Source organism: Ambystoma mexicanum, chromosome 3q, assembly GCF_040938575.1.
Source record: "Ambystoma mexicanum isolate Mex_15411 chromosome 3q, UKY_AmexF1_1, whole genome shotgun sequence".
Taxonomy (NCBI): Eukaryota; Metazoa; Chordata; class Amphibia; order Caudata; family Ambystomatidae; genus Ambystoma; species Ambystoma mexicanum.
Window position 1 is genome coordinate 85,566,049 of NC_090926.1, and position 26,078 is coordinate 85,592,126.

At 46.1% G+C, this 26,078-nt stretch overlaps 1 protein-coding gene across 1 annotated transcript in view; it reads left to right on the plus strand.

The window, feature by feature from the left end:
• Positions 1-26,078, plus strand: part of RAPGEF3 (Rap guanine nucleotide exchange factor 3) — a 764,587-nt gene that overhangs the window by 359,476 nt on the left and 379,033 nt on the right. The window contains exon 5 of the mRNA XM_069653198.1: positions 25,758-25,879. Within this exon, the coding sequence (XP_069509299.1) occupies positions 25,758-25,879 (122 nt within the window). The remainder of the gene's footprint in view (positions 1-25,757; positions 25,880-26,078) is intronic.

Below are 26,078 nucleotides of genomic sequence, written 5' to 3' on the forward strand. Positions count from 1 at the left end.
GGCAACTACAGATATGCTGGCATTGTGTATGAGCTTATCACCAATCAGTTTGACCCCACCCCAGAAACAGAAGTGCAATTCAAGGCCTTACAGATAAAGCTCTAATGGAATCAGTCATCAACTAAAAGGAACACCAACGTTAAAACAATGCAAACTTGAAAGCCAGAGACAGCTATGTGTCTATGCCCTACAAAATTAATATAATCCGAGTTGCTACCCACTTTAATAAGGCCACAGATCCATTTTGGAACTGCTGTGTAATTACATCAATAGGTTTCTTCAACCACTGGCCAATAGAATGTCAGCTTTCCTATCAGACATAAGAGATATGATTAGATTAATACAAGGCATGGATTTTAATCAAATCACATAGATCGTTCTAACCTTTTATGTGGTGGATCGAAATAACTTCCCCAGAAGAGAAACACCAGAATAGTGGAAAGAGCACTGCATGATGGGAAATTACCTCACTGATATTAACACACTAATTGTTACTGATTGTTCAGTTAACCTTTTCAGTGTTAAGATGGGCAGGATCTATTTCTTATAAGTAAGCAAACACTACTTGCTAAAAAAGAGAATGGCCATGGCTGTGGCATTCAATACCAGTCTGACCACTTCATAGATGGCCTCCCAGTAACAAGAATTTGTCTGCACAACTGGTCCACACCAGCTATATGTATACACTCGAAAGCAGTATGTGGATGACATTTTCATCGGTTAGATTGGGGATACAGATGACCCAATTTGGTAATTGACTTACATAACTGGGCCAAAATCTGAATTCCATGATGGCACAGAGCAGAAGTAGAGATTGCCATTTTAGCCCTGACACTATACCGAAAAGGTACTGTTCGGAATACTCTGCTTCTTTACACAAGCCTATACATACGCTATCAAGATTTGGAAAATTCTATGATCTATTTGTAATTTTCACAGAGTATATAATTTTTATGTCAATTCAGTTTTGTTCTGAAATTGTATAATCAATGTACATTTAATTCCAATCAACTATGTAACAATAATGTGTGTAACAATAATTTCATACAAACCACTCCTTATCACTAGCTGTATTTCCTCTAAGAAACAATTCAGAAATTGCTTTAAAAAAACTCAGATAAAGTGTGTCAATAAAGTGCTATGCATATGCAATGACATACATATAAAGTCTGTCTATCAGTTTAAAGAGTTCATTAAAATGCACGGAATATCGCTTCCTGGACGGCACTCTTCCTCAATCATTAAAAAATCATCCAGACACGTCAAAAAAGGATCTCCATCAAACGTCCTTTATTTGTAAAACATGGTAACCAGACGAAGCCCTTTCGGGTGAAACGCGTAGTTGTTTTGTTCTCTCCTGTGCAACTTGTCCACCATGTTTTACAAATAAAGGACGTTTGATGGAGATCCTTTTTTGACGTGTCTGGATGATTTTTTAATGATTGAGGAAGAGTGCCGTCCAGGAAGCGATATTCCGCTTTCTTTTTTCCTTCTCTTTTTGTATTAACGCGACCGACCGCGTATGGGACGGGCACCCATGCACTGCTTAATGTTTTTTGAGCAAACAAACTGAGGATTGAGCGCGTCGCAAACAAGTCGGAAGAAAGCGCTGTTTTTTGTTCATATATATATATATATATATATATATATATATATATATATATATATAATACATTTTCTAAAAACACGTTCAGGTGTTATAATAACATATCCGAAATAACAGTCATCATTAATCAATATAAATGAGCTAAATTGTCAGCACTGTTGTTTACTGTCCCTACGAAAGGATATGGCCAAATTCTGTTTCTATCTTACATGCCCATGTTTCTGTCTAATGGTGCTTATGATGTTCAGATTTTCTTCAGGGAGCCTATCTTTGTTTCATTAGCAGGGCAATAGTTGCAGCTATGATATTTCTCCCTCTATTTCTATTTTTTGAGTCCATTTTATTTATCCATGTTGCTGTTATGATTTTATTTTCCATTTTATTCTAAAATTGTAAATGACACAGGGGAGTTTACCCGTAATGCTGCAGATGCCATTTATCTATTCCTGACATTTCTTAACTTCTTTTGGGTTAAAATCCAATATAGATCTGGATCTAGCATTAAAGGAAACATACTGGCTATGTTTCTATTTATTATAAATTACATTAATTATTATCTTATTATAGTTCTCAATACAAAACATTGAGAAAACAGTTTACAATTATAAGTATCTGTTTATTCCTGTCCAACTGCTACTATTATTTGATTTATTGTTTTTCTTCTTAAGACTCAAGGGGCCTCATTCCGAGGCTGGAGCTATCCATGGAGTAAAGAGCACCATGGTAAGCAACCATGGAGCTATTTACTCCATGGATATCCGGCATGGTGAATGGAGTAATTACCGGTCCATTCCAAGGTTGGAGGGACCGGTAAGTCCCCATTCACCATAGCGGTTCCCCATCCCCATTCCTGCCCCCATAGGGCACAATGGGAATGGGGAAGGAGTAAATTACGGCACCGTAAATTACGGTGCCGTAATTTACTCCAAGGTCCCTTTGCGGGTTGGATTTTTAACGCCTGCTAAAAGCAGGCGTTAAATGCCAACCCGCAAAATGGAACTCGGAATATGGTGGTAAGTGTTAACGGTCACCGTTGCCATTAACGGTGACCGTTAACCCTTACCTCCAGCCTCGGAATGAGGCCCATGGTATGTTCCTTCGTCTTTCTTCGATAATTTTATTACTCCATCTAATGGATATAAACACATATGAAGGAACTAATTATTATCCTCACCTTCATATTCCCATTCAGACATCTTTTATTTCACTTTGACTAGAACTTAATGCAGTGGCGTCCTTTCACCAAAAAGCCAGGGGTAGCGGAAGTGACATCACACACCCGGCCCCCCAGTGACATCCCAGGAAGTGATGTTGTTTGGCTCCACCCCATGTGACATCACAGGACGTGGCATCATAAAGTATTACCCTCAGTACACTAAGAAAAATATGGTTACGATATCACTTTAATGTGACATACATTTCATACAAGAATGGATCATCATTTGTAGCAGTGTTTGAAGTTTGAAGTTTAGTTTGAAGTTTAGTTTTATTTGTAAAGCGCAGCCAGGCCCCTGGGCACCCGGGCGCATATTCTTAGATACAGGTTACAATATAAAAGTATACACAAAATACAAATTTACGAATTATAATACAAGTACAATATAACGTATATACACAAATGAGATATATTACAAGTCGGTAGCAAATCTTAAATGAAGGAACTTCATAGGTTCTGAGTAAACAGCCAAGATTTGGTATTATTCTTGAAAGTTAGGAACGGAGGTTCAGTTCTGATGGAAGTAGGCAGTGTGTTCCAGAGTTTGGAAGCTAGGACAGGGAAGCGCACACCGCCCGCTTTTTGGAGTTTAAATCTGGGCAGGGTTAGGCTGTGAGTTTGAGCTGATCTGGTGGGTCGGGAGGAGGTGTGGTGTGTAAGACGAGAGGAGAGGTAAGGTGGGGCATTGTTGACCAGGCATTTATGAGTCAAGACTAGTGTTTTCAAGGCAATTCTTTGTTTTACCGGGAGCCAACGTAGATCAGATCTGACGTTGGAGATTTTAGACCGTCTAGGGATATTGAGAGCTGCCCTTATGGCATTATTTTGGATAGTTTGCAGTTTATTGAGGTTAGACTGGCTAGTCCCTAAGTAGAGGGCACTACAGTAGTCGATTCTGGACATAATGAGTGTTCTTGCAAGGGTAATGCAGTAATTAGGGTTCAGAAAGGGTCTGCAGGCGGTGATAAGTTTGCATGTATAGGCCACTGCTGACCTTACTGCATTTGTTTGTCTGTTATGGGAAAGGGTAGAGTCCAGATAGATGCCTAGAGTTTTAGTGTCTTTAGAGACCTTGATGACATTACCGTCAATGATGAAAGACTTGTAGGCTTGGTCTAATTTGTTGTCACGTTGAGTTGATCCTAGTAGTAAGAGCTCAGTCTTGTCATCGTTAAGGCATAGTTCGTGTTGCGCCATCCAGGCCTGAATGACCAGGTTGACATCATTCAAGTATTTAGTATCGGCTGTGTAATCACCAGTGATGGGAATGAGTATCTGGGTATCATCAGCGTAGTTGGTGTAGGAGACACCCAGATAATCGAGCACATCGAAGAGGGGTTTAGTGAATACGTTGTAAAGCGTGGGCGATACACAAGAGCCTTGAGGGACGCCACAGTGAATAGGAGAGGGGTCTGCCGATGCTGTAGGTGAGAAGTCCCGCATGGATCTGTTGGTAAGGAAGGAGTGGATCCAGGCATTGGCAGAGTCTGAGAAGTGCCCATGTCACCACGGAAATGTATGAACCAAAATCCCTGCCCACTGCATCAGTTCAACCAATCGGAACCAATCAGAATGAAAATTAAGAGGCTTTTTCTTGGAAAGCATGCATTTTTAAACAAACGAAAATCTCTCCATCTTTTCCTCCTTTTCTGTTTAATTTCCTTTGCTTTCATTCCTCTGCCTCAGTCTGCCTTGCATCCCTATCATCCCACTGCAGGCACATTCCCTGATTATTTCTTGCACTTCTGAGTCACTGCCCCACTCTAATTTTATAGGACCAAAAGGCAAATGGAAAATAAGAATGTACCTGATGGCCTGTGTGCCAGAACATTGCCAGTTGACTCATGTTTTCTCCCATCTCTGGCCCAATATGAAACCATGTCTCCGTCCACCTGAAACTTCCCTGTCACACAGGGGGTCTCTTGTGAGATGCAGATCCTTGCTGTAACCAGCACCTCCATGCCACATTTCTAACTCTCTACCAGCTGAGGAAGCAGGCTCGGGGGTGGGGGGATTTGGCTAAGCAGTAAGCACGGGCCCACACGCTGCTTATCGAACTGCCAGTGCCCAGAGGCAAAACGCTTCTCAAAGCCCCATGCACAGGGCGGGATAGCAGAGCTGTGCACAACAGAGGCTAGAGGCTAGATAATGGGGCCCGCTCTTCTTAAGAGCCTTGAACTCAACCCTCAAACCTGCGTGAAACCCTCCCTTGCTGCGCGTAGCGCTAACAGTCTTGGCCGTTCACATTCATTCCATCAATGCATTATTAACCACCTCATAACGCTTCCACAAGAAATACACCTGCAACATGGTCGTCCCCTGCATCCTTTAAATACTCAGAAGCTTCAATGTCTAGTGAGGTGGCATGTATAATAAGTGCTGGCAAACGAGTGATACTGGTTATTGAATGTGCTAAACAGTTTTTGTTGAAAGATGCAATCCATGTGTATTTTCACTTGCCCTGTTTTTCTGCAAACATCTATGATAGAACGATGCACGGTTTGGCATTATTTACAGATTGTTTGTTTTTCGAAAATTCCCAATAAATCAGTCATTAGCTAAAGGATTGCTAGTGACATGCTCTGAGTTTGTTTATTCTACTTCCTTCGGAACACCCAGGGTGCAGTAAAATGCACCACTTTAACCCATTACTTAAAACACATGTTCTGAGGTGTCTTCTCCCCACACACCAATCCGCAATCCCTCCTAGTAGTGTTGGGCTCATTGGTCCAGGATGTCAACATCAAGTAGGCGAGGTGAAAATGAAGTAGGCGCTGTGCCCATTGTCATAACTACCCCCAGTAAAGTAAGTTCAAATGGCACCAGCCGTTAGAGGCCACTCAGGCAAGGAATATTTCTGAATTGAAGACCATAAAAACAGACTGTTGGCAGGTGTGAAGACGGGAAAGGAGAGAGCAATGTTTGGCCTGATCATGGGAGTTATTCTTATGACCGCCTGGACTCATAGATGTGCCCTCACACTGCCTGATAGGAAGGCTATGCCCCCTGTTTCTGCCAGTACCAACCTAGAAAAACTTTCACACTGGGAATGTAATATGTCGCCATCATGATCCGATGTATATTGTCGGCTAAACGCTGCACAGTACAATCTAAATTGAAGCCTCTGCAAAAATGCAGTCACTGTGTCAGAAACATGTATTGTTTACTGCATGAGTACTAGGGCAGCATAGTAGGTATTAATACACAGTACGGAGAAAAGCACCAAACATTCTGGCAGATGTATACTATGCTCACTGACAATTTATTCGCAATACATAAGTACACATCCATCTTATATAACCACAACCAGTACAATTTAGTTCAACTTCTGATGATTGCTTGCTAGAAAAGATGCCACCTCTTAGCCTGCATCATCTGTAGCCCTGTACAACTTTCTGTTACTGCCACAGGTTTAATTCCGTGCACATTCAATTATCACTCAACATATCCTCGCTATCAAAAATTGCACTAGGCGTGATCAAATCCTATTTCAATGCAAGTTCGTTCTGGCATATTTCCAGTTCCCATCCCCTTTGTCCAGACACAGGGAAGTGAATGTCTTGTGGTACCGTACTGGGTGTCCCAGCAAAACATTCAGAGCCGGTTGTGCACAGACAGGGCACAGGCGCTAACATTTATAGTTGGGGCCATTGGGCTAGGAGTTGCTGTGTCGGAAGACCCCCAAGCCCAACCATGATGCAGATGGCATTGCACCAGGCCACAGGCTAACCATGCGTGCAGGCAAGCCCCTACACCGCAGGCCCTGCTGAACAGGTCAGCCCTTGTCCCTATGGAAGCCTCTGCGAGTCAGCGGCAGCACTTCTACAAACCAAAACACACTGCAAACATAAAGGTAAAATGGGGAAAATCAAGAGATATTCCTCCTTCACTGTTTGTGGTAACGAAGTCCAAGGGAGGGCTATACTTTTAAGAGGGATGCAAAGGTGAACCAGTAGTGACCCAAACACAGTATCATAGTCCAAAATAAAGGGAATGTCCAATCAATGTTCTATTAAAATATATACACTTTAATAAAACATACCATCTTCACATAGGACGAAAAGAGTCTCCTGTACAAGAACAGAGAAGATGCAACAGACGGCAGAAGGTAACACTCTGAGTGTAGTTCCAGCGGTGGTAGGTAAAGTACTACCATAAAAGGATATCTTGCAGAACACAGGAGTGATTATGACCTAACCAGTCTCTAGGGTCCCAGTAGACCGCAGGGGAAGTTCAACAGTACTTGGATTCAGTATTTGGTGGGCTGATGCATCAAACCTGGTGTCGAAGGATGCTGCAAGCTGATCAGGCTCGGTTGGGGCATGTAGGCTCATGGAGGCCCTGGCAGCAAGCGGGCATCAAGAAGGGGCGAATGTGAGAGCTCTGTGCAGTCGAGTGGTGGTGATTCAGGTGATGCAGGTCAGCAAGGTCCCAAGAATGCTTCGCAGTTGGCCAGGTCAAGTAAGGCTTTAGCTGCTGGGAGAGGTCCGCAAGTGACGCTTCAGCAGTTCAAGTCTGTCAGTGACTGTTGCTGAAGTGTTGTGCGTCAATGTGCAGTTGATGTGCAGTCAATGAGGCATCAGATATCAGGCTAGCTGGGCTGAGCCATGGTTGTAACCCCTGGTTAGAGCCGGTGAATGACGCTCCAGACGTTCAGTTCGGGTTCTGGCACTAAGGAGATGCTTTGGGCACACCAGAGGATGTGCTTCGCTGGGACATGATGCAGTGTCGAGCTGGTTTAGATGCAGTCCAATAGTTTGACAGACAGCAGCACCAGAGCCTTCCCTAATTGTTCAGGATGCGGGAACATGGAGTGACCAGTTCGATGCGATAGAACAGGGATCTTTGGCTGGTTTGGCCCTACAGTTGCTGTGAGGCCTTCACAAATGACTCAAGGACAGGATACTCCAGTTCAAGGTCTGCTATTCCGGCACAGAAGATCTTTTGCAGAGTGATTGGTCCTGGTCCACTGCACTCCCGATGTTCCCTGGGAGTTGTTGGGGGACAGATCTTCCTTCTGCCTTGGACAGCTCTTTCTTCACCTCAGGCTGAGGGCTTTGGACAGTGTAACTGCCTCAAAGGAAGTCCAGGTGTGAATGTTCAGAACGTCTCTTCAGCCTGATCGTATCATTGTGGAACTAAGGGAATTCTGGTGAAGGGGTGTACAACCCCTTCTTTTAAAGGCACAAGTCCCAAGGGGATGGTCAGAAGCTATTCTGCTTTAGGGGACTAATCCCTGTCTCCTGGCTGGATGTCACACCCAAACTGATTTGCTCCAAAGAAAGTGGAGGAGACAGGAAAGGGAAAGAGAAACAGTGAGAAACAAGATGGTGGAGGGGGGCTTCCCCCAATGTCCACAGCACTCCTGCCTATCCTACTCCCGCCCTTCCCTCCTACTGAGAACCAAGACCTTTAGACATTAAGCATGCTAGTGTAAGGCTACTGCTCCTGAATGTGTGTGCTTCTTGGATACCTGTTCCATGGACAGCTGCCTGCTGAGTAGCTGTCTCTGGGTGATGAGGTTGCTGACCCTGTGGCAATATCAGCCTGTCTGACCCCAATACACATTTGCTATATCAATTGGGATGTGGCGGCCATGGTCATAAGTAAGGTGAAGCACTATGCCTAAACTCAGGCATAGCTTGTTTTTGGCGATTACCTGCCACTAGCATGGGGTACTCATGATCATCATAGTTTGAGTACAGGGGACATATATTAAATGTCGCTCCTGTGCTGTAGGGACTTTGCTGTCACTGTGGTGGTCGAGTGGGCATCTTGTGACCTTGGAGCCTGCTCTGAGCCATAAGCAGAGCAAATGCTGTGGATCCGGCTACTGATGCAGCAGGGCACATGTGCACTATGCTTTTGTGATGGAATTGTGACAAATGAGGATCTGGTTAGCAGATTACCCCTTTAGAGAAAGAATCACCAACATCATTGTATGTATAATACAAATCCAAAAGGCCAGGGTTTTGCACCCTTGCCAAAGAACCATTCCTCACAGTCTTCCCTATGTATGTATTTCAATCCGCAATGTCATATGACCAAAATGTGATAATTTTGGAAGTATACTTAGATGTAAGTTTCCATTTGTCCTGCAGGCCTAGATCTATTTCGCCCAGTCTCATGGTTTGGGTGCACATTAGATACTTGCCACATGGGTAGTGTCCTTTAACCTCTGGAATTCCAAAAATCTTGAGCAAAGTTGGTTCTGTCCTTGTGCGTTTATTGAGGTGATTCCTTAAACTTGTATCTTTGTTATTAATACTTGTCTTGAACAGAAAGATAGGGGACGGAAGCTCATACCTTCCACTGTTTAAATGTTTCCAGTTTCTTTTGATTATGTTTTTAATCTTGTATGAAAGATTGTTAAATGTATTTACACATACTATCTGCACCTCTTTTTGTTGTTTTTCATTTGAACTTCTATTAGTCTCCAAAAGTGCCTCTCTATCATTTCCTACCCTTTTTTGCAATATTTTGAGGGTTTGTTCTCTGTATCCTCTATTTCATAGCTTAGATATTACTGTTTTGCATTTTCCCAAGCAGCATGCAAGGCGATAACATAAACTACAGCCAATTGTTCGAACTAAAGAATAATTGCACGAAAACCTAGGATTTCTTTGATGAGGCAAAAAGCAAGCTAGCCTACTAGACAGAGGCTACCCCCTAAGGTTTTTGGGTGCGTGGTGAAAGGTGTTAAAAGGAAGGAGCAACAATTTCTCACATGATGTGCTCTTACCTTTTATAAATAATCAGATGCATTACGAAAATGTATCCTCCTGAATTGGCACCTGATACTATGTGATCCCTTAACAATAATCCCACTTTCATGCAAAATAGAGGAAAAAGCCTCAAGCACTACTAAGTAAATACACTGGGTAATGATATGACACAACACCAATACCACAGCATGGGGATTACCACAAATACTTGGCAACTTCCAAGTAGAAACACTGTGTCATGCCCCTACTCACTCAAACAATGTTTCCAACATACTGATAGCTGATGGACATTACATAGGCACACCAGTTGTCAAACAATGGCGGGTAAGGTATTGTCGCTACGTGCGATACACTGTATGTGGGAACAATTTTGCATTCAGTAAACATCTGAATAGGAGAGCATGGCTGCAAAATATGACAGAGGATTTTATCCAAAGGTGCCATTAAGGCAGAGGGATGTAACCACAGAATGCTTGCTCTCAAAGGCGGAACATATATGCTTTTTGGAATTTTCATTCTCATCACATAGGTTTGAATGCCTCTACAGTTTAGCTAATGCATCCTCTGTGAATGACCACAACATGATATTGCCTTGTCCTTAAATTTGTTAACACAATTGATTTAATGAGTACGGAATCACCTATTTGTCATTGGAGAGCTGTTACTCTAATCTCTGTGAGCCTTTGAAGCCTTATGGTCCGTTTAATAAAGGTAACACATCGTACGATGGATGGGATGGAGAGTAACTCTCACACCAAATAAGAAGACAGACTCAGGAAGTTGGCAAAGTGTCTGTTTTATTCTCAATTGTCTAAAACAGGGACTATAACGGACATCAACGGATGTCGAACAGCATGGTCTCAATGCATTTCATAAAAACATTACTTTTATAGCAAAAAATCAACATCTGTGACATCATACTATGTGGCAAACTACAAAAACCTACATGGTATTGTGATTGGACTAAGGGGGGTATCTAAGTATACTTTCTATAAGGGATTGGATTGTGATTGGGTCTCTATAGTCAGGTGGGCAACTCATGCCCTCCCTTCGTGCAAGTCACCTTGACAGTGAAACGCAATATATTATTGGCTTTCAAACTATAACGTTCTTCGTTATATGGCCTTTTACAATTGGTTGGCACACTTGTACCCTTCTGGAACATTAAATTCTCTAGCAGCACGTAAGGTGGTACCCCAGGTGCTGGTGGGTGGACTTGACCGTACCTCCCCACCCAATTAGCCCATCATCACTCATGTTTTATGTCATTCAAATTGTCTTTGAACTTGGACTTGTAGTAGCTTTTCTTCTGGAATATAAGGGACTGTGAGCATGTTCTTATCAAGTTTCAGGCTTGTATGCCCACATCTATTTCCATCTTGGACTCACATGACAGGAGACCATGAATCGGCCCATTTTATAACATTTAATTGTCCTGAATAAAGAAATTTGGCACTCATGGGGCCAGATTACAGAAACTTTGCACCGGTGAACGTGCAAAGTTTGCACGGTATTAGCACTTGGGCAAAGATTGCCCTATTTTTAAAAACACTGGGATACATTAAAAAACCATTGCACCTCGACAAGTGCAGTTTGGCATATTAAACGTACCGGAGCAAAAATTGCCCTAGGCCAAGCAGTCTTCCCTTGTTCCATCTTAGAGCCTCAGCTTATTTCTTTGCTGAGACTCGCACACAGCTATCATCCTCCTTTCTCCACAGGTTGAGCTTACTAAAATTGTGACATTGAATGTCCAGATTCTGAATATATATATATATATATATATATATATATATATATATATATATATATATATATATATATATCTTGACGGCACCGCCTGCAATCTATTCACTACATATAGCCAGCCTTTATGATTACTTAGTCTACTTGCAGTACGGTATCTGTACAGTTATAAAACAACTTGCATTTTCTGCAGTGCTTCTTCACACGTGCATTCTTCATTCCACACATGAAAGTCTTCTCGATTCTTTACTTTGCCATCAGATTGTATAAGGTCTATGCCTTTTCTTCTTTGGTCATCCTTCTCAGTACATCATGCTCATTTCTTGTGACATCACCAGCTTCTCCTTTTCACATCTTCACACTTCTTCGGGGGTCTCCCCCAGGAGACCGTCATCTTTTTGGGCATACATCATGAAGGGGTTTCTCAGTTGATACCTCGTATCAAAGACTTCTCGTGGTATAGGTACTATTACTGGCGTTGCACAAGTCACATTTTTCAGTTGCCAATATATAGACAGAATATGGGCGGGACTTCCTGAAGAGGCATTCATCTGCTCCTCTACAATTTTTACTGCACTATATAATAACATACCAATTCACTCAAGATAACAAAACGATTTGTTATTACAATTCTTGTTATGCATGCTGGGGTGGTATTACTACATATTTTACGACTGCACAGGAACAATACTTCAGACAGCAACTGCTTGATGGCCTTGTGCATATACTTGCCACATGATATCACATGAGCAAATCATTGGCCGTATCATTGCATGGTTTCACGCAACCTCATGAATCCTCCCATTCATTTGTGACCAGAAGTAAGCAGGTTACATTCATCTAAGCTATGTGGGATCCCCCTTGAATTTAATATGAGGGCCCTTTGTTCCATGTACTTTCAAGCATACAACAGTTCTCGTCATTCAACAGAGAAGTACTAGAGGAAAATCATGTATCTAACAGCAACTACTGAGGTGCTATACCTACTCCCCCCAGCCTCTGAGCCAACACATCTATGAGACTCTTAATGAAAGTTATTCTCCAGTGCATATAGAGTAATATAATTATGACTAGCAATGATATCACAAGTGATGTGTGACATAAACATAGATCCTTAAGTGAGGTGGGAGGGTATTCCTTACACTCAAATTCCCCTCTTACGTCCTGGGAGGATATACGACTGATTGTGTGGATGCTTTCATATTTCCTATCAGATGATCAGAGACCAGGTAAGCAAGTGCCACTCAAGGATTGCCAATTAGCAGTGTGGTCCCAATGTCACTGTTTACAGCCCACTGTGTTAACTTCGAGAGACTATCAAGGAGTACAAGAGCTATCCGTTGCCTTGCACCCATGAGATTGGCAATGGAGATAACACCCCCTAATAGATACTCATTAATGAATCATAAAATCTGCCCTCTTTTTAATTAGGATGAGTGTAGGGCGGTGCACCATATTAAATTGTGTAATTCACCTTTTGACCTAATATTGAAGATATTTTTATTAACTTAACTACTTGTCGCTAGATCTGATGATTATTACTGCCCGTGAGTATAATGCCTATACTAAGATATGCAATCTAGAGCCATGCTAGTATCCCGGGGTGACTGGTGAACAAAATGTCACCCATCCCTTGTTAAGAGACATATCTATTTAAGGTTAGAGTAACTGCAATGACTTTGAAAACTATTGCAGTATGGTGATTGATTGTCTTTGTCCTATTTTGTTTGGCATCGCCACTTACATCTGGCATTTATGGATTCATGAGGCATATCCATCTTTAACCGATAAAGGTACCCCTAATGAAGGTCATATTGTGTAAACAACATTAATGAAAGGGTGTTTGAAACTAGTCGGGAACAAGCTTATGTTATCTTGCAATTGTATAGTGCCTCCTGACATAGATTATGGCATTGAAGGACTTTTGCTGTCAGAGAGGCAAAGGAGGAGCATGATAGAACATTCAGTAGTGGTAGGGAGGAGCAAGGATGGCTAGATAGTTGGGATGATGGTGAGGGATAGACAGAGTGCTCAGGAAGCAAAGGGAATGAAAAGGTGGAGGATCTATTTGTACAATCGGACCGAAATTATTGTGAGACCCAACTGTATTCTATCGGGCATAGCGCTAAAAGGAAAGGCAGCTGGAGAAAGGTGTTAATTTCTCCAGGGGTTATGTCTAGAATGTACTTATCGCATGGTGAGATAAGGCATAGTGAAGCCATGCCCAAGAAGACATGGATTGTAAATATTTTCTACTTCCTTCCTTCCCTAGGCCCCCAACAATCATTTGGAAGGGGATGCATGCCAGAAATCTGAATTAGACAAGATTGATATAAAGCTCCCTAAAAAGCGATCAAAACCAACCATGAATAATTTTGGGGTTTCCTCACTTACATCATGGTTTCCAAAAGGATTTTTTTTAAATGCTAGGCTTATGCTTATGTGTGAGGTGCTTAGGGATAGAGTGCAGTGTCATGGTGAGCCAAGGAATGTTGGAGCAATTTTCAAGAAGACACAGCTAGCAAATCCCTTCTACTTCCTTCATTCCCTAGGCCCCCAACAATCATTTGGAATGGGATGCATGCCAGAAATCTGAATTTGCCAAGATTGAAAAAAACTGCCTGAAAAACAAGCAAAAACAACCTTGAATTTTGAGAATAGTTTGTAAATAACCTGATAATGGTTGCCCAGAAGTAATGAATGATGGTTTGAAAAATGTTTTTGTCAATCAGGTAATCGCCTCAGATGAACACCAGTTGAACAAGATTGTAGTGACAACTGTATCTTTTCTAATATTTGTTTTTATTTTACCTTTAACATGTGAATTGGATGTTCAATCCGATTGGTGTGACGGTTGCAGGGAGTGTGGCTAGATGTTGGTGCTTAAATTAGCAGTAGCCATCTATCATGTACACAAATGTGCTTCCAATAAGATGCATGAATGATGACATTTAGTGACACAATGGATTGAGTTGTCCAATCTTTGTTGCTCAACTCTTTCCTTTAATAAATTGTTGTCTTGTAAAGATGACAATGTAGATGCTTGTCTGTGACTTAATTATGTAAATGTACTACACATAGGGAGCCACCAGGGGGCGCCGAGATGTTCTGACGCTCCTGTGTCAGTCTCCTCTGAGGGCTGCAAGTTTAGGGACCTGAGCCCCCCCCAAAAACCCCTGGAGTGAGGAGCGGTCCCCGAGGCGAGCCCCAGGCGGTGGAGTGTGTCGGATGAGCCTTCTCCCGGCTCAAATCGATGCGGCAGAGCCCTGGATCGGGCATCCAGCATGCGGCAGCGAGAGGACGCCTGCTCTATTGGCCGCCCTGGTGCTCCAGCACCTCAGGAGCCGCGGAACGCAGGGCTTGAGCATTTCAATGTGGGACGAGTTGTGCCCTGCCCCCCTTTGCAGGAGGATTACGGTTGTCCAGGACTGACGCTGCAGGAGGAGGTGAGCCGAATTTTGCGGTGCGTGAGGGCCGTGATCTGGACCTGGCAGCCCGGCTCTCTGCCTCGCTCTAGCCTCATGGGCGGGCACTCCGGGCCATTGGGCCGGACGGAGCGGGTCGGCGCAGTTGCCTCCAGGCTTGTTGCAGGTTCGGCCCGCTCCCCCGTTGGGCTCCGGAGTGGGTCAGGTGGAGGGTCTGCCCCCCGCAGAGACTGGTGGTTGAGTGTGCAGGAGTCACAGACCGGTGAGCCTCCCCATGGGACCCTTCCCTAGCCTGCCTCCTCTCTGAAGAGGCCCCTCCTGGAGCTGCAGCGGCTTCGGGGGATGAGGGAGGCACTCCCCTCCCACCCCCCACACTGAGTGGAGCTGGTGAGCCGGTCTTGTGTTTATCACCCTCCTGATCCAGATCTTCGTTTGGCACTGAGCGGGCACCTGTCGTGTGGGTAAGGGGGACTTGTTGTACTATATGCCTTCTCGCCTCCTGCCTCCATCTCCCCCTAACTTTCCCCTTCCTGCCGCATTTTTCTCTTCTGGGGAGACAGTCCTAGGAGCGGGTTGGATTCTGCTCCTTTTCCCGCAACCAGAGGAACTGAGGGATTGAGGGACTCCAGTGTGAGAGAGTCTGCTGCTGGGTACCTCCGTGTTGCCCCACCTTTTGTTTTAGTCTGGGGCTTCTCAGGAGGCCTCGCTGGGTCCTGTGTTGGATCTCACGGCCAGGGAAGACTTGGGGGGCACTCATAATTGTTCCGTAGCCTCCTCAATTTTGCGCTTCGTCCCGGAGGGGGGCCCATTTGCTACGGATTCCCCCTGTAACCCATCTTGAAGACACCTGGCAGATCCCTGGATGAGCCTGGCCTGGGCCCTCCAAAAGTATCGATACACCCCTCCTTTAGCCCTGGCCGCTCCCGACATGGCAACCAAGGTGTAAACTGGGACCCTGGACCCCCCGGAGGTCAATAAGAACATGGCTGCCTTATTGGAAGAAATTTGCCGTTTCCGGGCTGACATTGACAAAAGGCTGGACTGTCTGGATAAGAAAGTGGATTTTGTGGATGAGCGTGTTCAGGCCCTGGAAGCAAACCAGTTCTCAGTTGACCTTTTGGAAACCCAAATCGACATGCGCCTCTTGGAACTGGAAAGGAGGGAGGAAAATGGGGAGCGCCGGGACAACCTGCGATTTCTAGGGGTGCAGGAACGAGAGGGGGAAACCAAGGCGAATATCCTCAGGACCGTCAATTCAGTGATAAGTAAATTGTTTGATGGGGGCAACACCGACAAACCAATGATGGACAGGGCTCATAGAGCGGGCAATCCCAACAGAGGGCCCAGGTCAATCCTTGTTAAATTTCATTATTACGCAGAGAAGTCTAAGATTCTTGATCTGGCAGGGAAAAAGGGCCCTTCACTTGGGAGGACACTAAGGTGACTATTTATCAAGACCTTTCGGCCTTTACTCTGGCCTGCCACTGGTGTGGTCCCTTAACTAGATGGCTCCAGTCTAAAGGAGTGAGATACAGATGGCTTTAAATACTCTTTGGTCACGGAAGAGGACATACAGAGGGTCACCAGTGCGATTCTGGGTGATCCCAAGCAGGGGGATAGCCAGGAGGGTGAGAGAGTTGATGTGTCCCAGTCCTGCGCCCCCAGCGGGCCCTCTGAAAGGTGTCGGGTGCAGGGACATACGAAGTATAGGAAGGTGTCCCCAACCTCGCCGGTCTAAAGTCTGATTACGTTAAGCTTTCTGTACGCTCTCAGATCTTTTTGGTGGGGGCTTTGGTTTCTTGATAATCTTGGGGATTATGAAACTGTATTGGAGCCCTTTGTTCGAAGTGAAGGGGTTATTGGGTCAATAAATTCTGCATTGCCAGGGAGTCTGTGTTGGAGGGAGGGAGGACAATCCCTCGGTTTGTTATCATGGAGTGTGGGGCAGATCTCAACATAGTTCTTGTGCTTCATGTGTATTTACCCTGTAGAGGTATGATATGATATGGCATTTGTAACGCGCCTATACACAAGTGTTTCAAGGCGCGACGAGGCAGGGAGGGGGGAACAAGGGGGAGACAGACAAAGATCCTACTAGGCCAGGTGTCATTCAGACCGTGCAAGTGCAGGGGTAGGGGGAAGGGAAAAGTGCAAGGGGAAGGGGAGGGGGGAAGTGCAGTACAAGTAAGTAGAATAAAGTAAATACATAGGGCCAGCTGGTGGCAAGTGCAAGGTAAGTGCAGACAAGGGCTGGGAAAGGGGGGGCTGTAGGGATACAGAGACAGTCCCTCAGCGCAGGGGTTGCCAGGGAGGCAGTGCAAGAGGAGAGTGGCTGGGCCCAGGACCGAGGTCGGTGAGAGTGGCCCAGTTGCAGATTCGGTGCAGATTCAGTCGAGGATTTAGCAGGGGAGAGGGAGAGAGAAAGCAGAAGCAAAGAGGAAGGTTTTGAGGTGCTTCCGGAACCGGAGATGGTTCTCCTCAAGTTTCAGGGAGGCAGGAAGGCTGTTCCAGAGGGAGGCCCCTGCCATGGCGAGAGATCTACCCCCAGCTCGTTGCTTCAAGAAGTGGCGGACCCTGAGGGAGTTGGAGATGGATGAGCGAAGGGCTCGGGAAGGAAGATATTTAGGAAGAGAGAGTTGAAGGTATTTAGGCCCCAGGCCCCAGAAGGCCTTGTGGACAATGCAGAGGGTTTTTAACTTAATCCTCGCAGCCACTGGGAGCCAGTGTAGAGATTTCAGTCCTGGAGAGATAAGGTCCATGGGCTTGAGGCCAAGGACAAGTCTTGCAGGTCTGTTCTGGATGAGTTGCAGGGGGCGGAGAGTGGAGGCAGGCAGATTAAGATAGAGGCTGTTACAGTAGTCCAGCTTCGAGAGAACCAGGGCTTGGGAGACAGTGAGCTTCTGGGGGAAGGAGAGGAAGGGAAGAATACCTCTGAGGAGGTGCAGCTGGTAGTGTGACTTCTTAGAGACGTCAGATATATGAGGAGAGAAGGAGAGTGTGGAGTCGAAGATGACCCCGAGGTTTTTTGCCTTGCAGGCAGGCGGAGGGCCAGGCGAGGCTGGTCAGAGAGCTACAGGGAAGGAGGGAGTGGGTGTGCCGATGAGTAGAATCTCAGTCTTACTAGCATTAAGGCAGAGGTCATTGGCGGCACACCATTCCTGGATGGCAGAAAGACAGTCAGAGATGAGGGAAGGAGAGGAGGAGGCCGAGGGTAGCCTGAAAATGAGCTGGGTGTCATCCGCATAGCACTGAAAGTAGGGGCAGAGAGCAGCGATGCGGTGGGCAAGGAGTGCCAGATACCGGTTGAACAGCCAGGGAAAGAGATTAGATCCCTGGGGAACACCACAGGTGGAGAAAAAGATGTCAGAAAGGAAGGACCCAAGTTGGACCTGGGAGGGTCGATTGGAAAGGAAAGAGGTCAACCACGCCAGAGCCTGACCAGTGATACCCAGGTTATCACGGAGACGGTTGAGCAGGATGGCATGGTTGACAGTGTCAAAGGCAGAAGAGAGATCGAGCAGAATGAGAACACACGGAGTGTTGGAGTCGAGGTTCAAGAGCAGGTCCTCACGGATGTTCAGGAGAGCGGTTTCCGTGCTTCTAGCCGCTCTGAAGCCAGATTGATGGTCATGGAGACTACCAACAGTTTCAGCATGGAGGTTAAGCTGGGAGATGGCAAGTTTCTCCAGGAGCTTGCCCAGGAAGGGAGTGATGGAGATTGGGCGATAGTTAGCCGGGCAGGAGGGGTCGGAAGAGGGTTTCTTAAGAAGAGGGTGCACAAGGGAGTGCTTGAGGGGGGATGGGAAGACGCCAGAGGCGAAGGAGTGGTTGCAAAAGTCAGCCAGGGCAGGAGCCAGGGAGTTGATGTGGTCCTTGATAGTTTTGGAGGAACAGGGGTAAACCTGTTTAGACGAGACTTTCATAGATCGGACTTGTCTGGAAACCTCGTCAGCAGAAAAAAGTGGAAAGGCAGAGAAGGAGGGAGGACGGGTGGCTGCAGAAGGGCCAGAGGAAGAGCTGGGAAGAGAGGGAGGGAGGTGATAGGAGGAGAGTGAGGACAGGATGTCCTGAGTTTTTGAGATGAAGTGAGAGGCCAGTGCAGTGCAGAGGGCCTGGGAGGGGACAGGAGAGGTAGAGACTGCAGCAGGGTTGGCAAGTGTGCCTTCTTAGAGACATCAGATATATGAGGAGAGATTTTAAAGAGTTCAGCCGAGTTGTTGGATGCCGCAGAGATGCGGGCTTGGATAAGGGATCTCTTTTTGGTGAGAACGGAGAGACGGTATTGCCTTTGGAGCAGGCGGCAGGCCAGTTTATCAGAGGATGAACATGGAGCACGCTGGTGGCCTGGTTTTGGTGACACATGTAAGGTCACATGGAATCCAGGCGCTTGGGGGACAGCAGGGTTTATTCGGGTTTTGTCAACTGTTGTCTTGGGATTTGAAGCTTTTGTCTTTACCGAGTTGGGACCTGTCCCCTGGGGAATATCTTGGTTCTTTTCGAGATCGAACTGTAGGGAGTCTCCTGGGGAGTACAGCCTTTGGGTGTCTTCAGGGGAAAATATTGAGAAACAAATGTCTTCCTAATGGCTGACTCCAACCAAGCACTGACCCTGGGTTCTTTGAATGTCCGAGGTTTGAATTCTCCCCATAAGAGATCCTGGTGGTTAGGGAATTTAAGAGGTTGAAACTTCATGTGGTGTTCCATCAGGAAACTCATTGGACGAGGGGTAGGGAATGGCCTCTTAGAGCTAACTTTGTCCAGGGGGTTTTCCATGCATCTTGTCAGACCAAAGAATGGGGGGTGGCAATAGTAGATTCCCCGTAAGCCCACTTTATCCCACATTCGCTGAGGGTCGTTTTGTGATGGTTAAGGGGGAAATCAGAGGTAATAAAGCGACGCTGGTGTCAGACTACGCCCCAAATTAAGCACAAGACCAGTTTTAGGAAGGGACTAAGTCAAAAATCATGGAGTTCACAGAGGGGGTTCCTTGGTGGGAGGTGATTTTAACATGGTTCTCGACACCGATGCAGATCAAAAATCTGAGCTCCCGTGCATGGTCTCTCGCAGGCTGAGGAAGATTTCAACCTCTTTTCATAATACAAGCTCAGCCCTGGGCATCTCGGATTCCCACTCAACGCGGAAGGGATGTGCTCCCCTATTCACCTTCTTTTCTAGTCCGCACTCTTCCTTTTCCCGTATTGATCACATCTTGGTGGATGACCCACTGAGGGAGAGGGTATCTAGCTTTGGGGGGGGAGTTAAGCCCATGGTCGGATCATGACCTAGTACGGTTCCAGATAGGGATATTCTCGGAGCGTCTCCAGAACGCGAGGTGGTCATGTAATGACCTGTTGTTGCAGGAAAAAGTCCTGTCCCAGGAACTTGTGGTAGCGATAAAAGACTACTTTGCTTCGAATGACAATGGGGAGGTGGGGGATGCTGGTGTATGGGAAGCATTTAAGGCCATGATTAGAGGGGTGCTCGTTGGCATGGGATCGAGAAGGAAATGGGAGAGAGGTAGGGAGGAGAAAATTCTTAGAGACGAAATAGAGACTATCCAGCCGGGGGGGGGGGGGCAAACTCAGGTCCCAAATGTTCCCGGGAAATGGTCGGAACTTCAACGGCTCAAGGCCCAACTAGCAGCACTCTTGGTGGGTCAAACAGAGAGAAAACTAGCTTTTCGTAAACAACAATATATGGAGAAGGGGGAAAAAGCTGATAGGATCCTTGCCTGGAGACTAAGGGAACTCAGAAATAGCAAGAGAATCCATGTGCAGCAATCCCCGGGGGAGGTAGTTGTACGGAGGACTCAGGTATAGCTGAGCTCTTCCGACTATATTACGAACGCCTCTACACCTCAGAATGTGCTGGAGAGGGCTCTGAAGCGGGTGTCTTCCTAGACTCCCTGCCAATTCCCTGCCTTTCCCCGGAGCAGGCAGGTCCTTTGGAAAACCCAATTACCCCACAGGAAGTGGTAGATATGATAAGCTCGATGACGGGTGGTACCACCCCGGGGGACGATGGTTTCACCGTCTCCTTCTATAAGACGTTTGGAGCTACCCTTGCCCCTTTCTTGGCCAAATTATTCAATTCTGCTCTCGATTCCAGACTCCTCCCCCAAACGATGCTTTCAGCCCTCATAGTCGCCTTTCCTAAAGAAGGGAAAGATCCTACTCAATGCCACTCCTATTGCCCCATTTCTCTACTCAATACTGACGTGAAAATCCTAGTGAAACTTCTTGCGAACAGATTGGCCCAGCACCTCCCCGCGCTAGTCCACGGTGACCAGGTGGGGTTTATCCCAGGTAAGCAAGGGTCAAACAACATCAGAAAGACCCTGGACCTTATGTATGAAGCCTCGAGTAGCGACTTGGAGGCTATTTGCTGTATTTAGACTCGGTGAAGTCCTTTGACCAAGTTGAATGGCCATATATGGGCAGGGTGCTGCAAAGAATGGGTCTGGGTGTAAAGTTCTGCTGTTGGATAGCCACCTTGTATAACGGGCCCTCGGCCAGAGTAGCAGTGAATGGTATAGTCTCAGATTAGCTATTTCTCTCCAGGGGCACCAGACAAGGTTGCCCCCTTCCCCCCTTCTATATGCTCTTACAATGGAGCCTCTTGCCATAGCTATACGGCAACACCAGGGGACTACGGGGATCAGGGTGGGCGAGCTTGACTTTAAACGGTCACTTTTCGTGGACAACATTCTAGCGTACCTGACTAATTTGGATACTTCTATCCCTAATCTCCTCTCCCTGACCCGGTTGTTTGGAGTGTTCTTAAGCCTGAAGATCAATCCAACAAAATCCTGCTTAATGCCGGTGGGGTCAGGCTCCCATGGCAGTGAGGGAGGAAATACAGAGGAGGGCATCAAAATACTTTGTTCCGACATTCTATATCTTGGGATCCATCTCCCTAGAGACCTGGGATCCCTCTTTGAATTGAATTTTCCCCCAATTCTCTCCAAGATAAAGTCGGACCTTGCTAGGTGGGCGCCCCTGACTCTCTCGTGGTTTGGCCAAATGGTGTCCGTTAAAATGAATGTCCTCCCCCGCCTTCGCTATCTTTTCTCTTCTCTCCCCACATAGATTCTAGAGTCTTACTTTAAGTCTCTGCACCTTATGATTCAGCGTTTCATTTGGAATGGCAAGAAACCGAGGATCAGGTATGACACTCTGACTCTCCCGAGGTTCTTTGGGGGTTTGGGCTCCCAGATTTTCACTTGTATTATAAGGCGGCCCAGCTTAGGGTCTTGTTGGAACATGTGCGAGATGAAATGCGTACCTATTGGACATACATCGAGGATACATATATACACCCCACAAAAGTTTGAAACTTGTTGTGGTCTCTGGGCAGTGAGCTTCCCAGTCGAGTGAAAGCCCATCCTACGCTTTTGGTACTTTGGGAACTCTGGCGGTCATCCAAGGAGACTCTTTCCCTCTCCTCCTGGCCTATACTTCTCTCTTCACTTTAGGGTCCGCCCATCGACCTTGGTAAGAGGGGCCTAAGAAATACTCAGATATGGTCAGACAGAATTCCTTTATATAGTATGACTCCCTGGTGGAGGCGCTGGGGAATAGCCTGATGTCAATTTTTGAGTATCTCCGCATAAAAGGTATCCTCACACCCCCCCCCCCCGCCCCCGGCTCAAGGTGTTGGCGCGCCCTCTCACGCCCTTCGAGAAGGTGATTGTAGAGTCTTGTGCACGCAGAGGTCCCTCTCTAGAATTTATCGGGTCTTGATTACAGACCCCAGCTGCAGGGTAGGCAAGGGTTTTAAACACTTCTGGGATGAAAAACTTGGGTTTGTAATAGAGGACTCCACCTGGTCTAGAATTTGCAAGGCTCTCTTCTCGGGCTCCTTGTACACTGCAGCTATGGAACATAACTTTAAGATCCTCCATGCTTGGCATCTCTCCCCAGACAGGCTGTCGAAGATGTTTCGGGGACTCTCCCCCTTATGCCGTAGGGATTGTGGCCAGAGGGAAACATGGTTTCACTTGTGGTGGGAGTGCCCGTCTGCTCAAATCTACTTATCGGAGCTTCTGATTTGGATTAACGATATAGTGGGTTTTGCCGTGCCCAAATGTCCCCTGGAAATATTTTGGTGTTTCAACCTCAGAGGAAGATGCGGGGGGCTTACCGCAGTTAATCAAGGGCATGTTGAGAGCGGGGAGTTCGCCTCTGGCGCAGACTTGGAAAGGTAAGCTAACACCATCAAAATCATATTGGTTGTGTAAATTGTGGGTGATTTTTACCTATGAGAAACTGTCAGCACTGGCCCACGATAAAATGAAAGCATTTCTCTGGTGCTCCTGCATGAAGACTGTCAGGCACTGAGACTTTATCTGATGCATGGTTTATCATCTTGATTTCTATGGTCTTTGGAACCAGGCCTTCGGCTACCCTCTGTATTTGTTTGTTGGCTGATTGGAACCCATTTGGAACCCATTTGGGTCATCTAATAGTTGAGCCATGATCTCGTGCTTATGTTCTTCTTTTCCACAGGGTTTGTGGTCCCATTTTGTACTTTGCAATTATTGGGTAGGGGAGAGCGAGGAGTTTTGGTTATTGTAAAATGTTCAATAAAAGCTTAATGGAAAAAAAATGTACTACAAATAAATTCGAAAAGAAATGTCATCTAGAAATTGTGCATTAGACCAACGTGAGATTTGTGGAATGTGTGATAAATACAAGTGGAAGTTAATCCCCTAAGAACATTATTTGCAAGATAGTTAAACAATAACTGCCTTTGTTATTCAATGCATTTAAGCTTTCATCTGGCACAAACACGCAAAATGCTAGCGTGGACCAGTTCTTTGGGTCAAAGTGGGCCACTTATTTGGCCAATGTGGGCCAGTTTGATGAGTTACTTGATTATGCTGCTAGGCATTTTGACCAGTGTTGCTGAATAAATAGTGTTCAAATTGCCTAATTCCCATAACATGTTATCCAAAGAACTCCCCTTTGTGTACTATTCAAACAGTCTATCAGCAATGGAATGAAATGCCATTTGCCACCATTTGCCTCTTTTTCATCGGTGCCCGAGACAATTGTATACCCCAGTCTGTCTCCCACCCCAACACTTCCAAATGCTGGTGTCTCTCTTTGCTGCCAGTGCTGGTGCTTTCTTTTTATGGAGCGGGGACCCCCGAAGGCCCTTTTCTTCCATACCCGCGTGTCAGGCCTCCACCTTGAACCCGCTTGTGGCCCCATGCCCTAGTTTGCCCTTCTATCCACAGCGCTATCTTTTACAGAAGTGTGGCATCCTGGCAGCGTCTCCTGCACACACGGGCCTCTGCATGCCAGGTCTGCTTCCGTCAGCTTTCCTGCACACACCTGTTTGGATGATAGCTTGCAGACTCTGTATGACTGCCCAGTCCCTACTTCTTACAGACCGATACTAAGCATGTTTGGTTGAGATAGAGAACCAATAAGAGTGACACAGTGCAAGCATTGCCACGAAACAAAAATGCATGCATTATTCACTACACTATCACAATTCATCTGTTCTAGGAAGACAATCAGTTGTCATATACCTATAGAATGTAAACATGGAGACAATGGAAATATCTCATACATCACCCAGAGCACATGCATGTCTATTTGAAAGTGACAACATGATCAATTTTCCATCTCAGGTTTTTAAAAAAAAATAAAAACAGATTTACAGTTTTGCATGGCAGAAGGGAAAACAACTGTAGCATCGCCACCGATATGTTCTTTTACAAGTCAGATCGTTAAAGTATCAGTGGTATATTTTTTGCAACTTCAAAGTTCACATATTCGCTCCCAGTTGATCTACAAAACGGATTGACTTTTCTGGCAGTGCGCTCTTTCAGGCACCCGAAAACTGGGGTAATCCGATATCGTCCATCTTTAGAGTAAACTAGTAGAAAATGAGGCGACGTTTCAACTGCCTTCTCGCACATGCGCAGACCTGACAAGGAATTGAGTGGATCACACTCCCTAGATAAGGTGGCTGGCAGGAGACCTCGCAGCCTCCATTTCCACATGTGGATCTAATGGAAGCCCTGAACATGCGGATCTAATGGAAGCCCTGAACATATTTCGCTTCACAGAAGGCCGTGACCATGGAACCATGGCTTGCTCTAGCAAGGGCATGTCCTCACGTGACTCTGATGATACCAACATCTGAATTCCCTTCCATCCTGGGACTGCCTCGGAGCTCCATGATCTCATGCTCAGTCTCATCACTGGGCCTCATTATAAATTTGCCCGTCCAGAAAACAACCGTGCCGGTAAGCCTACAGGCATGTTGTTTCCGGACCGGCAAACTGCAAATCTGCCTGCCGGAGCTGTTGTGCCAGACAGGTCTGACCCTGCCGGGTGCAGCGGCTACAGTAGTCAGACTTGTCACGGGAGCACCGGCACCGTTGTCAACAGTGCTGGTGCTGCCGTGTCCCCATTCCCATAGATTCCGATAGGGCTCTATGGGGAATGGGGATTAATGAAATTGCCAGCGCCTGACTTTGCGGCCGCCAGACTTGGAATAACCTGGTGGCACCGGAAAGTGAGTCACCGGTAATTCAATCAGAGTGCGGCAGCAACCGGCCGGTAGCGCCGCCAGGGTTAGCGCCAGACTCCGAATGAGTCCCACTGTCTCACAACTCCTGAGATCTGAGAGGGCATCCTTGTAAACAGTCATTGATGGGGGCGTGCCTCCATGCAATCAGAACGTTAATGCTCTAAGGGCGGCACATTTCAGAACACAATCGTACATGATGGCCATACATGAAGAGCATATTTAATGGGCAACCTCTTGTTTCTGTTGTATAGCTACAATAGATGGTTCTTTCAATATTTCATCTATTTTTGTGGCCATGACATTTCAAATCCCCCAAACAAAACATGCATACTGCAAGTCTCGTGCCTGCCTGGCCATTGCTGGGATCGCATACGTCATACTGATGTATGGCCATGATTATATAAGTCGCTTGGTTTTTGCTGAGGGAACATTATGATTCTCGGGAACCCTTTCCCTCTACATGTTGCTGTAATGTCTCCCCCTCCTTACAGGCAATGCAGTTCCGGGAAGGAGCTAGTCGACTGGTTGATCAGAGCCAGCCCTGCCGTGCAGTTCAGGAGTCAGGCGGTTGGAATCTGGCAGGTTTTGGTGGATGAAGGTGCGCTTGTTCATGGTAAGCGAAGTGGCTCTACCTGGTAAGAGTCTTGACTGACGAGTCTCAAGTTGACATCTATCTCAGACTGCATTGAATGTCCAAACTAGATTCAGTGAGCAGCTTTTGGCCATGAACACATGCAATAATGGCTGCCACTTGCTTAACTCGTCTACGTTGCCCCTGCCTCACTCCTGTCTCTCACCGCGCGCCTACATGC